This window comes from Tyto alba, unplaced genomic scaffold, assembly GCF_018691265.1.
Source record: "Tyto alba isolate M040663 unplaced genomic scaffold, T.alba_DEE_v4.0 Super-Scaffold_7, whole genome shotgun sequence".
Classification (NCBI taxonomy): domain Eukaryota; kingdom Metazoa; phylum Chordata; class Aves; order Strigiformes; family Tytonidae; genus Tyto; species Tyto alba.
In genome coordinates, this window is record NW_024881328.1 from 32,803,635 (window position 1) to 32,818,525 (window position 14,891).

General features: G+C 35.5%; 1 protein-coding gene across 1 annotated transcript in view; it reads left to right on the forward strand.

The window, feature by feature from the left end:
- DNAH7 (dynein axonemal heavy chain 7) overlaps positions 1-14,891 on the forward strand; it is a 119,956-nt gene that overhangs the window by 20,620 nt on the left and 84,445 nt on the right. The window contains 5 exon segments of the mRNA XM_042808455.1: positions 2,773-2,997; positions 4,093-4,239; positions 4,844-5,529; positions 7,807-7,993; positions 13,715-13,908. Coding sequence (XP_042664389.1) covers positions 2,773-2,997; positions 4,093-4,239; positions 4,844-5,529; positions 7,807-7,993; positions 13,715-13,908 — 1,439 coding nt within the window.

Sequence of the window (14,891 nt, forward strand, 5' to 3'; positions counted from 1 at the left end):
AATGAAGTGTTCCTAATTTTGGTGACCTTTTCTGTGATGACAAGAGGCTGTCAATAGTGTGCTACCTGACAGATATTTTTGGTAAAATAATGACACTATGACACTTAATCTGTCCTTCAGGGTAAGGTGACATCTCTAAGAATGAGTGAGAAATTCACTGCTTTTCAGAAGAAAATCATGCTATAGAGAGAGCGGTTTGAAAATGGATCTTTGGAAATGATTCCACTGTTATGTGATTTTTTTTTTTATTTTTTTTTTTTTGTTGTTGTTGCTGAAAACTGTGTATCCCCCCTATAAAAACTCATATCTGTACACTTTAAAATCTTGGAAACAGAACTTTCTAACCTTTTTAAAAATGTTACAAAATATTTCAGTGGGTTTTGAATGCCTTTGTTAAAAATGCAAGACCTTCCAGTTAGTTTGCAACAAAACATTTGCATTATTGGCAGATGGGATCGTGATTTATTAAGCGCAGACAATAATGCAATTTTTCCATTTAGATCTGTATATCTTTGAGGGTGTTTTTTTCTAGCTATGACAGCCATTAAAACAAAGTATTGAAATAGACTGAATTTGAAACAATACCTTTGAATCTCAAAGTGTTAAACCAAGATTCATGAAGAATATTCAATCACATTGCTCTCACTAAAAATATTATTAATACTAGTGAAAGCAAAAATGTTTCTGTAAAATTAAATAAGATGTATTTCAAATAATGTTTCATCTTCCTTTAACCCTTTTTTAATTTATATTTTTGTGCATGTTTTATTGTGTACGTAATATGTTAGTACAGTAATTTGTGTGCATGTGAGGGTACATGTTCAAAAATTTCTTCCTGATGAGCATGTGTGATCAAGAAGTGACCAGACACTGCTGTAGGGGAGCTTGCTAGCAAGCAGTGTGCCTGGCTGGAATGCTGATTGAGCCTGTTAGTAATATAGATATTACCTGTAAGTTTTTTCACTGATTTTTCAGGAAACAACGTATTCAGATATAGTGGCTTAGAATAAGTGCATGATTTTGTTTCTATCCCCATGTAGCTAGTGTAAGCAGATAACAATTTCTGTAGTGTGGGCAACATGCCAGTAGAATTACATTTAGACTGTGTGTTCTTCGGGCTTCTGAACAGATAATGTAGTCAAACAGTGAATATCGCTCGGTTCTCCTAAATTAAACTGAAGCAATCAAATTAGATGTTGAAGACTCAATATCCATTCCCAATATCTTAAACTAATCAGAGTTGAAACTTGAGATGCAAGGAACTTTATTTAGTTCTTCACAAGAAAACTTAAAAAAGCACTCGCTGGCAAGTTGTATGGAATAATTTTGCTTTTATGTTTGTTCTTGAACGGTGCTTTAAAATCTAGCAGATGTAGGGTTTGCAGTTCAGTAACTGTAAAATCCTATCTCCTCACTTACAAATACCACTTCTGTAATCAAAACCCTGCTGTTTCTCCTATGTATTCAGGCTCCAGTTCTGCAAAGCACTTAGTCACACTTGAAATGTAATGTGTCTTCGTCTCTTGCTGTTCAGCAAAGTTCTGATGTACGTGCCCAATATTAGATGTATAGAATATAGGTGTGTGCTTAAAATAAATTGGGTGCCTGAGTGGTTGGCTGAGTTTGGGTCTGAGTGATTTGAAATTTTGGTACAGTGAAGTTTAACATAGGATATAACTGAAGTAATTTTTTCTAGTTAAAAGTGTAATGTTTAGAAGTTGATCTGTGTGCTATCTGAGAATGTGGTTCCTTTAAAATGCATACGTTATGCTATAATTTTGTGTTGGAGAATAAAGAAATTGCATGTAATATTATACCAGCACCAAATGTAATAGTTCTTTTATCTCATTGCTGAAAAGATGCACCAGTCTTTGTTTGGGGTATTCTTTTAATAGCCAAATATTCTCTAGATCCATAGCAATGAGTATATTCTCAAACATGGAAACAGCTGTTAAAAGAGCACAAGCATAGATATTTACTGAATAATTTATCCCTACCTAAAAATGTTTGCAATGATAACGTGTTGTGTCATCATATTAAATTTTTCTGTATCTTCAGTTGATGGATATCAAGTTATGTTTACATATACTGGTATGCTATTGATCTGCCCAATTGGCCAACATTTTTACTAATACAGCTCTTCTCTTGTTAAAAGGCCTTCAGAGTGCTTCGTTATGGATTATTGTTTAAACTGGGCTGTGTAACTGTTTTGTTAAGAGTACCATGCAGAATGTTACGTATATCAACGCAGTTTACTGCCAACTCTTGAGATTTGAAAGAACAGCATAATTTTTATTTTAATCATAATGAGAGTGGTACAGTGGTTGTCTATATTCCTTATATCCATCCTTACTGCTCGGGAGGACCTAATCTTCCCTTTCTGAAGTGTGTCCTTCTTTTCTCTTGTAGTTATTTTACTAAGTTTTCCTTGGTAGCACTGTGCTTTCTTTCCCAAACCTGCAGCGTTTACAGCAGGCTCTCTGGACTGGCTTCCATTAGTCCAAACCTTTGTGCATACAGCTTCATCCATTCTTTTCAGTTTTATTCAACAAAATAGCTAGTAAGGAAGTTGTATTAACAAGTTATATGCTGTAAAAATGACTAATACCGTGCCATTCCATATAAATACCTTTTCAGATCATGTATTTATAATTTTATTTAATTTTCCTTGTAAAAAAATAAACTATTAAAGTTAAGTATTAACTACTTCAGGCATTGTTTTGGCATTAAACTATATAAAAAATGTCTTCCCTTTTAATTTCTATTCCCCAGGCCTGTATGCAGAAAGCGGAAACGTGGGATATGCTTGAATTGGAGCAGAAATTAGTGGATGCTGTAAATTGTGTTTCTTTCCTGATAGAATGTGTCAGCTTTTCACCAGCAGACATTCGACTGAACAGTATTGTTTTTCAATGGTATGCACGAATGCCAAGTATCTTTGGAAAGCACAGAAAGACAATTGAAGAAAAAACAGATCAATTTCAAGATGGTCTTAAGGTTTGTAATGACAATATCTTAAAAGTCCTTGAAATACTAATTTTAAATGGCATATAGAACATGAAATAGTGGATTGAATGGTCTTATTTTCCCATATATTTAAAAAATAAGTCTGAAATACATACCTTTATATTATTCTTGATATTAACTAATTTTTGCCTGCTTTCCATTCATTTATTTTTCACATATCCACAAATATTGCAAGATAAGCCACATCTCACATTCTACACTGTGAAAGCTCTTTGGTTACAGAACTTCCAGCGATGTTGATGAAAGTTGTCTGTATGTGAACTAGTAAAATTCAGGTAGATCTTTCAAAGACGTGTATGGCCTGATCTATGCACATAAGCAATCTCTTTGGAGTCAATGACAGTATATGAAATTTCTATGATTGCTCAAAATAAACCCCCTACATTAATTTGTAGGTGTGATTTTGCTGTTAGGATAATGTTAGATAAGGTAGTTTTATAATTGCATCTTGATTCAGGTTTGTTTTATTTGGTTTTATTTTTTAATCCCATACTTTACATGTATTATTTCTGATAGAATTTTTAATTATATTTACTAGACTTTTATAGTACAGTTTGTTATCTAAATGATGGGGTCTTTCCACAAGGGTTGCTGATTACTAGGCTGCTGATTCATTACAGTTACTGCCTGTATAGCTGTCTGCTTTGGTTTTCTTGTGCTCCTTAGTCTCATCATCATTTCATCTTAGATCATATATTTTTTGAGATAGTGAGCTTCTATGTTTATGCAATGTATTTAAGGAAGTAGCTGGTGTTACTGTGTTATAAATAAATGTGCAGCATAGACTCTGTTATCTTGAAACACATTATTGCTTTGTATGGTTTGATGCTTGGTTTCAGAATATATCCTACGACATAGAACCCGAAGTTGAATTTGGGTGGAATAGATAGTAACGTGCAAATATGTTGCGTGTCTTGGACTTTCTCCAAGTATAAAGTGTCCTAATATAGAAAATCTGAATAATTAATCCTCCTTTTTATGGAAATTTACTGTGTGTGGTTTGTTTTTTTGTTTTTTTGTTTTTTTTTTTTTTAATGAGTATATGCTTACTTGGTATTTTATTAGATACGCTGTGAACAATTTGTTGAGGAACTGAAAAGCTACTCTAAGCAGGTTGAAGAACTTTGTACGTTTGGAGATATACAGGAAGTCAACAGGTATTTGAGGAAAGCTCAAGCATTACATACAAAGTTGGCTCTTGCTGCCGATAAGGTACAGTTTATAGTCTAATCTAGTCCAATAGTATAAATTGTAAATCTTAATATTTGTATTGTCAGAATCAACAGTTTACTTAGCATTGCAGTTGCTGAGATGTGGCAAAATAATTCTTAATTCAGCTGTGAAATATTTTTACGTGATTTGCAATTTGAACTGTAAATTTACTGAACACAGTAATTTGTTACCATGTGATTTTGGGTTAATATGGCAGCACTTTGCATAGTGAGAGAGTGGGTTAAGTTTACATATGTTTGCATAGAAATTACACTTCTTGTTCTTGGAAGTGCAGTTCCTGATGCTCATTATTACCTCCCATCTGTTAAAGCCTCCATGGTAACTCAAATTATAGAGGAATTCCCAGGTACCATTTTAGACCTCTAACTATATTCCCTTACTGACTAGCACGAATGCTGAGCTGTTACTGTTAAAGATTGCTTTAACTGCAATCAATTACAGCATTTATGTAATAGGCTGGTTTAGTAACTCAAAACTTAATTTGAAACTTGTTGAAGACATCAGAAAACCTCACTAATTCCTGTTGTAAGGACCTAGTATCATGGACAGCTTTGTATTTCAGACCTCACTTATGTCTCAACAGATTGGTCAGTTAAATTCAGAAGAAGAGTCTTTTGGATGGCCAGTATCTCAGTACCCTCAGCATAAAAACATCTGTAATGCTCTTGCTCCGTATCTTCATCTCTATGATATGACTGTTGAATTCAACAGAAAACGCAGAGACTGGACAGAGGGAACATTCAAAGAAGTGAATCCAGACAAAGTAGAGGTAGATGTAGGAAACTACTGGCATGAACTGTATAAACTAGAAAAAGCCTTCCACGATTCTCCAATTGCATTATCAATGACAAGACAGGTTAAAACAAAAGTAGAGGAATTCAGATGTCACATTCCTCTAATCCAGGTGATCTGCAATCCTGGTTTGCAAGAAAGGCACTGGGAAGAGATGTCAAAAATTGCTGGTTTACCACTGTCTCCTTCTGAAGGCTCAAATGTCTTGTCATATATTAACTTGCATCTTGAACCATTCCTAGAAAAGTTTGAGACCATCAGTGAAACAGCCAGCAAAGAACATTCACTTGAGAAAGCTTTAACAAAAATGATTTCTGAATGGGATCAAATGGAGTTCACTCTTCTTGCCTATAGAGACACAGGAACCCATATTTTGTCATCTGTAGATGATATTCAGATGTTATTGGATGACCACATTGTCAAAACTCAGACTATGAGAGGATCTCCATTCATTAAGTATTATGAAAAGAGAGTAAGGTAATGTTTCTGCTAATAGAAAGTCACCAAGTAATGTTATCAAATAAGAAATCTTTACTGCTTAATCTAAAGCATAGGGATTTTAAATGCTTTTGTTTATCCCCTTTAAGCAGTGAATTAATGTAATTTAAAAGGGCTAAACCTTTTGTCTCCTGTCAGCTACATGCTATTTAACCCCATAAAGCTGATTTTTACTTTTAGTTAATTTTATGGGAAGTGCTAATGCATTGGAGGGGTTGCTGTAGGTTTTTAATGCACTCTTGTCCTTAAGGTATGTCATGGTATATATATAAAAGGTATATAAAGGAGACCCCTTGAAATTTGTCTTAATTTTCTCGATGTGATGAAAGATCATTTTTTTTTCCTAATGTAGAAAATTAAATTCTAAAACTTAGCACTGCATGTTAAAAATTCTGTACTTCTATCTTTGAGCAGAGAATTTAATCTGTTTTTGTCTCTTTCCTCAAATACTTCAATTCCTGCTTAAATCCCCCAAACAGACATATTGTGGAAAACTAAAAATCTTTCATCTAAAGTTTGGCTATAGTTATCTAACTATGCTGATGCCTCCAAACTCCCATTAACTTCCAAAAAAGCCATTTCAGATTTCAGCACATATTCAATAGATATGAAAACATATGTACATATGCATACATGTACGTTCCAATAAATATTAATTCCCTGATTACTACTGTACTATAGTATAAGAGTTTCTTCCTTATTAATGTAAAATGGAAGGTGTGCTTACTCAAAAAAGACACTATGGTAATTTCATCAGATTTTTTTGGTGACTGACAGCATTTGTAGTAATACAAGGTATTACTATTACTTCAGTATTTGAGAACTAGGTGATTACACAGTTGTTGCTTTCTCAATAACCCTGTAAAGCATTCTGGATTTTTGCCAGAGATTATTCCAAATTCCTTGTCTTCATTTTGGTATATTTTTTTGGTGTAAGCAAATTAACTGACCTACCGAGCTTTCCTCTTGGAAAGCTGCATTTTTCTCTACCTCTTGGTAGAAGCAAAACCACCACAGATGAGGTACCAATACCTAAAGAGATGAAAGAGGGACTTCGGGTAGAGGAGAAAGTACATGCAAGCAAAGCTGTCTGTTGTTTAGAATATCAGTGGCAGGTAAATGAATGAAGGAAGAAGTTAAGTGTGTTTTCACATGTATCATTTTACAGAACTCGGTGCAGCCCATGTATGAGTGTCCTGTTGAGAAAATTATTGCTATTGTTCATTTATACAATATATATTTTAACAGCATGCACTTTTAATAATAATTCTATCTGTCCTTTCCAGCGGTATGAGAGTTGTAAAAAATAATACCGGTTATATACAGGAAAAAAAAAAAAAAGTATAATTTAGAAGTTTATAAATAGCATTCTATTTTTATATATTTTTTCAAATTGCTTACATCAGTGAATTAGAAGTACCAGTAATATTAGAGAACTGATAATATCACGTCTGTCCAATATTTGTGAGATAGTAAGAACTGTCAAATGGTGGTGTTAACAATTTTAAAACACTGCAAAAAAATTGAGGACACTTAGAAAAAATGATAGACTAAAGGATCTTGAATTTTTGCCTATCAATAGGAAAGACTGAATAGCTATTGAATTATAATATTGTGGACCCATAGTGATGTGCAATAATATTGAAGGACTCTGTTCTATCAAACAAATGTGTTCACCATCCACATCTGGAGATTGGAGTCAGAAATAAGATGTGGCTAATCATTGGACTATTTATGCTACTATTTGAAATCTCTTCATTAAGACCACATGTCTTTTGGGGACATCATCTACATATTTTTGGTTTAGTAGTTTAGGTTACTTTTATGTATTTCTTTTGCCATCTCAGCCTGTCTGTCCTATCAAACAGTTAGAAACAGTAGTCTGATCTTTGGTGTATGCCAGAAACCAGGTTACATACTCAGTTGAAGTGAATTTGTCCACAGATACTAAGATACATGCTAAAATGAGTGCTATGTTTACTCAGCGGTACTGTTAGCCTATTTACTGGATTAACCTAGTTCATGAAATCCTACAGTCAACCTTACAGATGATCCAGTTGCAGAAATCAATGTGAACTTCGTTATGCAGGAAGTCAGTCTAGGTGAATATGATATTCTGCTGAAAACTTAAGACTTACACCTGTTGCACTTGCTGCTGAATATGCAAATTGCCAAAAAGATCTTAGCAGTCTGCTGGAAATGTTTTACTCGAAGTATCAATGAATGCATTTGAACTAATGCTATTTTATTTTATAGGGAATGGGAAGGAAGGCTGTTGTTGGTACAGGATATCCTGGATGAATGGCTGAAGGTTCAGGCTACTTGGCTTTATTTGGAGCCAATTTTCAGTTCTCCTGACATCATGGCTCAGATGCCTGAGGAAGGTAGACGATTCAGTATTGTAGTTAAGATATGGAAAGACTTAATGAAGTCACTTTCTCAGGTAAGTACTGCTGTCTTAAGAATACAGAGTGAATTTGTAGTATGTACCAAAAAAAAATTGCTTCTGATAACCAGTAATCTGTTCTGTATTTCAACTTAGCCCTCTTTCTTGGGTTGTGTTAAAAACTATTTTGCAGAACTGTTTCACATAGAATCAGAGAGACATTGATTGGGAGGGGCCACTGGAGTTCCATTAGTCTGACTTCTTTCTAAAAGCAGAACTTTTGCCAACACTATATCAGGTCAGCCACATCTTTGTGTAGCCAAATTTCAGAAATCTCCAAAGACAGATATTTCTTGCAGATTTCCTCCAGAGACTTCAGTGCTGCAATATAGTCCTAGTGAATACTTTTTCCCTAATGTCCAAGCTGAACCTCCCAAGCAAAGATCTGTACCTGTGGCTCCTTGTTGCCCAGCTGTCACTGCTGAGAAGTTGGCTCTGTTTTTTTCAACTGCCCTTCGTGTAGTAGCTGGCTGCAGTTAAATTCTACCTTAATTTCCACTTCACCAATCTGAGCAAGTCCAGCTCTTCCAATCTCTTCTCATAGCCTGTGTGCTGTTCTGGTGAGTAAAATTAAGTAACATACAAACCGAAGTAACATAGGAATGATGATTTATCACTGTAGGTCAATTTACACGAATCAATGAAATTCTGCACTGATTGTTTTGAAAAAATGCTGTTTATTTGCACATTGAATGGTAGAGATGCGTCTCTAATTTTAAACTGTTTAAATATGTAGCTTGCTTCAAAAGTACTATTCCAATCTACTATAAATCAGTACATAAGGTAGCTGTCAGGCACCACCATCACTGCATGTGTCTGGCAGTTCAAAATGTTAGTGCCTTGCCAATCTGCTGCTTACTGGCTGCTTTCTGAAAGTTAGCACTGTTATTCGGATCAATTAATGAGATTGTATGAATGCTCTTTGCTTCAGTAGTTAGATGTTCTCAGCCTTGGATTGAGTTACTTTGGCTGTATTTGCCAGCCTGACTGGATGAAGAACATGCCTATGATCTCTTCTGCTGACTCTGATGAGAGGGCAATAGCTTCTAGCAAAGACGTGGTACTAGTAAGGGAAGAGGTAACATCTGAAACTGGCACAGCTGATTTTTCAGCAGTTACGTGATCAATGGTCCGAATGGATGCTCTACGAATTCTCTTCCTCAGGGAATAACCATTTACCCAGTAATTCTGGGAATCTTATAATATAAAGCTAATGATTCTAATAATGAATAGAGAAAACTGCATTTGTTCTGAAAAAGTTCCCTAATATCAAGAGCATTTCTAGTAGGATGTTGCATTTTTAGTATTTTAAGTGGGCTTACTAAGCTATTCAACAGACTTGACAAGGTTTATGAGGTTCACTGTTTTCCAGGGTAGGGATGTAAGAGTGTTGTTTGAAAGAAAAAATTAGCAACCTTGCTTTCATCTGTCTCACACCTTTGCAGAACTTTCAGAGATCCATTATGTCTTTAGGACAGAGTCTAAAATCTTCACTCAGTCTAAAAGCTTTAGGTCTGAGCTCTTTTCAGATTGCGGATATGATCTTAATCATAGAATGGGTTGGATTGGAAAGGACTTTAAAGATTATCTAGTCCCAACCCCCTGCCCCGGGCAGGGCCCCCTTCCCCCAGCCCAGGTTGCTCCAACCCCCTCCAGCCTGGCCTTGAACCCTTCCAGGGAGGGGGCAGCCACAGCTGCTCTGGGCACCCTGGGCCAGGGTCTCACCACCCTCACAGGGAAGAATTTCTTCCTTCGATCTAATCTAAACCTCCTCTCTTCCAGTTTAAAACCATTACCCCTCATCCAATCCCCACACCCCCTGATAAAGAGTCCCTCCCCAGTTTTCCCGCAGCCCTCCTTAAATCCTGGAAGGTCATTATAAGGTCTCCTTGGAGCCTTCTCCAGGCTGAACACCCCCAAGTCTCTCAGCCTGTCCTCAGAGGTGAGGTGCTCCAGCCCCCTGACGACCTTTTTGGCCTCCTCTGGACCAGCTTGAGCAGATCCATGTCCTTTTTATACTGGGTATACACAAACGTAGGAATACACAAAATGTGTATTACACAGAAATAAGCATTTGCTTCATTTCTTGGCAATTCAGCTTGAGCACTTGAAAATAAAATTATTTTTAATTTTTTATTCTCTTTTTAGTCATTGTTTTTCCTTTTCTTTCCCTTCATTTCTCCCCCTCATGCTCCCCTTTTCTCTTTGTCTTACACCCTCTTTCTTCTTTTCTTTCTTCTGATTTAGAAGAAAATCAGGAATTTATCCCATAGAGCTGTGAAATCAATAGTATTAATTTTGGGGAAGAAATTTGGTAGAAATAAAAAGGCAAGAATTTCAGAATTTTGTTGAGTATTCTATTTCTGAACATTTTGTGCTGAACGATCTGTTTTGATAAAATCTAATTCAGATACCCAGTGTAAATGGAATACAAAGTATTTTTTGAATGTGATATATGTCATCACTGGCAGAAAACAGAATCATCTTTCGTTTGTAAAGGACAGTGGAAACACCAGAATAGTTTACCAATCTCAAGTTGATTTTGGGTAAACATTCCAGAAGATGGCACTCTGTTTCCACAAATGCAATGTTTGAGTTTCAAGGCTTAAAGGAATGCTTCTCCCTAGTCTATATGAATGGTCTGTCTTAAAGCATAAAGCTAACCTGAGTCTATTCTTGCTTTTTTGCATTTATAGGTCATTGTATTATAAAATTGCAGTGTGTTATAATATTCCTTTATTTTCTTAGTTTTTCATCACAAATTTGAATAATCATATATTCCTTAATTTTAAATATCTAATTTAAGCAGTGCACATGAATGAGGGTTAAATTACTTAGTGGTTTCATTTCTACTTCCCATAAATTTAAAAAAAATCTAGGATACAGAAGCTTTTATGTCTTTGTGGGGAAGAAAGCAAGTTGAAAAAAAAATCTCAGGCTGCAACGTGTGATATGTTACAAATTATATTTAGAAACTAGAGTTAGTGCTTTAGCAGGCTACTCAAACTATTTTTATACACTTGTTTTATACTATTTTCTTGGTACAGTTTTTTTCCCCTAACTGACACTGACAGAGTCACTGACAAAATAAGTTATTCTGATGTTTTGAATGACTAAGAATGATGGCATTCCCTTTTTTTCTTTCATGCCTTAACAGAACTGTAAATAGGAAATCTATGTTGAAGCATAAATTATTTTTCTTCCTGACTTTTTCTCATATGAAGGTAAAAACAAGCAGGAAGAACCCCATTTATAAAACTGGCAGCACAGCTTTGATTTGTTTTACCAGTTGTGCTTATTCCATTTGCTGATGATAAATGTGCAAAGAAAGGGAACAAAACCTCTTTCTGTTGACAACGTATAGTTACATGGTTGTTTGCGCATTAAAAACTGTTTTACAAAACCAATTATGTACTATGTTTGTATGGTGACAGCTTAATTGTCTATGTATAGATGAAAAGAGTATGTAGTTACTGAGTTTGTTCTGGTTTGGTATGATGCAAGAGGCAAATGACAGTAAATGTATGTCATGTACAAAGGAACACTATGATTATTGTATTAGGGAGGTGCACCCCCATGAAGATTAATTAGATAAGCATAGAATTCTGTTTTTTTTCAGTATATTGGAAGTATAGGTGTAATATAAGCATGGAGTTGAACCAAAGCTGAATGCATATTGCAAATAACTCCAAAATGTTTCGAGTTTTTGAACTGAAACTGAACCTAGAATTTATTATTACATTCTCCAAACTGATACTGAACAGCAATCAGGTTACTGGCTCAAATCTGCATTGTTACCCTGTGAGGAGTTTGTTTCTTACAGATACTTTTTGCACCTTCTGGGCTTTGCACAGCAGTCTAGCCTGTCTCTCCTCATCTGTCCCTCATAACATGAGTCGCCTGTGCTTTTGCTCTGTGAGACTGCATTGTTCTGCAAACTCTATCAGGGACTTTTCTGAGTGTGACATTCTATATTTGTAATGGGTTCTGACAAAACTGTTCCTAGTTGAAATAATCTGGATATAACTTTGATTTCTGCTGTCCATTGTTGGAGTATTCTTTGTTACTATGGTCAGCAGTTCTTACAAGCCCTCAGTAGACTGATGAGGCTGACATTCTCCCAGCCAATCTCTTTGATGTTTCTTATGGTTGGATATACATGCATCTTTTTTTTTTTTTTTTTTTTTTTAATCTGGGGTATGTTCGCTATGCTGTGTGTGTACAGGTGCAGACTCACTCGGTAGAGCAGAGAGGATATAAGTGTTGACTAACATTTCTAGTTAGCTCTGTTTCCATCTCACCTGTGGTCATTCTGGCACCATTCAAATTACAGGGAAATTCAGTCTGATATAAGTGCTGAAGGAGAAGTTATGGCAGAAACTGTGTTCCCCGACTTTGGGAAGTGAAGCAGGTGATTGGGATTAATCACTCTCCCTTTTCTTGCCAGGACTTTGTCATTATAGAACATTATATATTGAAACATGGGTGGATTTGAATCAGTTCATGGTTAGCAAGCCAGTTAATGTACTGGCATGGGCCTGAACTAGAACTGAACTAGAACAAATTCAGTCACAGATGAACCCAAGGCCATACTGGAACTGAGTAGAAGCATTTGCTTCATTTGACTTCCTCAGTCATAAATCTGCACAATTTCCTATTTTTGGATGTATGTTGCATTTTACTCCCCAAACCCCATACTTGGTGAGCAAGATTAAAAAATGTAATGATGATAAGGTTATAAATTGGTCATAAGGCATATTAAATGCTAGAGCCTGATGTTCAGACAACTGTATTTCTTTAAAGCTTCTTAGTTTGGCAGTCTTTAGGTCTTTTGCAAAATCTTTTTTGTGTTTGTATTAATTGAGATAAGCTACTACATAAAATGAAAGTTTTCTAAGCATTTACATTCATTTAAATAGATAACTTAATTTGGAAAGCACTATATGTCTTAATATATATTTTGACACCTACACAGTGTGTAACTGTAAGAAACCCAGTGTCTATTCAGTAGTGTATCTTGACTTGTGTTATTCAGATGCTATTGTAAAAAGAAATAAAAAGATATTTTTTTTATATTCTTAAAGAGAATATAACCATTCATGTTTTGCTAGCAAAAATCTTTAAACATGTATTTAGTTAGTAAACATATTAGGATCAGAGAATACCTTTTTTTAGATCACATTAATACTTAGTGTTAGTACTGAAGTGTCAGTGTTGCCCACGTACAACTTTTCCATCTCAATACTTATAATCTTGTGTGTATATTTATATATTTTATATGTAAGGATTTTTTTTTTTTTTTTGCATTGAACTCTGGTAGGCAATTACCACTTAATGTGTGACTGTATTGTTGTCATAAAACTACACTTTAAAAAAAATCCATCAAAATGTTTTCATTGTTCATGTTGCTTAATTACAAAATCCAATTGAATAGGCAGTGTAAATTCATGTTGCTCCAACAGAATGATGGGAGTTGTGCTGTTTGAATTGAACCTGCTTTGAAAATTATTTTCAAAAATAATAGTGTTTTGAAAAATTTACTTAAATACCAACTGCCTAACTGCTTTTCCCATGAACCCTGGCAATGAAGGTTAGTAAATTGTAAATCTGGCAATGGTTTGAGTAAAGCAGAACTTTGCTTAAGACTTCCAGTAGTGCTTTGTGGTAACTTACTTGAGAAAGCATTAATATTTTAATCTAAAATAATTTATTTTCTAGGACAAACATGTGCTGGCAGTAGTATTAATAGACAAGATACTGGAAAAACTGAGGAAGTGTGATGAATTTCTGGAGCTAATTCTAAAGGGACTTAATGAATACCTAGAGAAGAAGCGCCTGTTTTTCCCCAGATTCTTTTTTTTATCTAACGATGAACTCCTTGAGATTCTTTCAGAGACCAAAGATCCTACTCGGTATGGTGATATTTAATAGATACATTTGTGACTCACAGTGCTTGGAGATAGTCTTGTCATATTGTTTCTCTGAGCCCAGAACTCTCTTTTTTTTTGTCTCATTGACGTTTATGCTGGTATTAAGTATCTCCTTGGTTAGATTTTATGATAGGCGAATGCAGAGTAATTTTTAATATGGGTAATTAAATTCGGTTCTGTTTTCTAAACTAGTAACCCTTCCGTATGCTGGTTTTCAGAAGGATCAGAACTCCATATAATAATTCATGGTGAAATTAGCATACCTGATTTTTCCCTGGAGAAAATTGAATATTGAATGGAACATGTATGCCACTGATTAGCGTTTTATCTTTTCAGGGGCAATCTTATTTAAAGTATTTCAGAAGTTTTTTGCTGTGTTTTAACTCTCTTTGGGATTTCTACTCTCCAACCTCACTCAGGATTAAACTGCAAAAAGTATAGCTCAGTATAAGTCCTTTTTATACTGAATGGAATTAACTCTACGAAGGTTCCTGCAGAAGTGATCTTGTTAAGCAATATAGTCTTTGCTGTAAGCAGAGGAACTGAGGTTTGATTTCCAATATGCAGACTTGATAGCGTGCAGTGAATGCAGTGCAAGGTCATGCAAAAAACGTAGAATCATGGAATGATTAGGTTTGGAAGGGATGTTAAAGATCATCCAATTTCAACCCCCCTGCCATAGTCAGGGACACCTTCCGCTAGACCAGGTTGCCCAAAGCCCCGTCCAACCTGGCCTTGAACCCTTCCAGGGAGGGGGCAGCCACAGCTTCTCTGGGCAACCTGTTCCAGTGCCTCACCACCCTCACAGGGAAGAATTTCTTCCTTCAATCTAATCGGAATCTCCCCTCTTCCAGTTTAAAACTGTTACCCTTTGTCCTATCCCTACACGCCCTGATAAGAGTCCTTCCCCAGCTTTCCTGTAGTCCCCCTTAAGTACTGGCTGGCTGCTATAAGCTCTCCCTGGA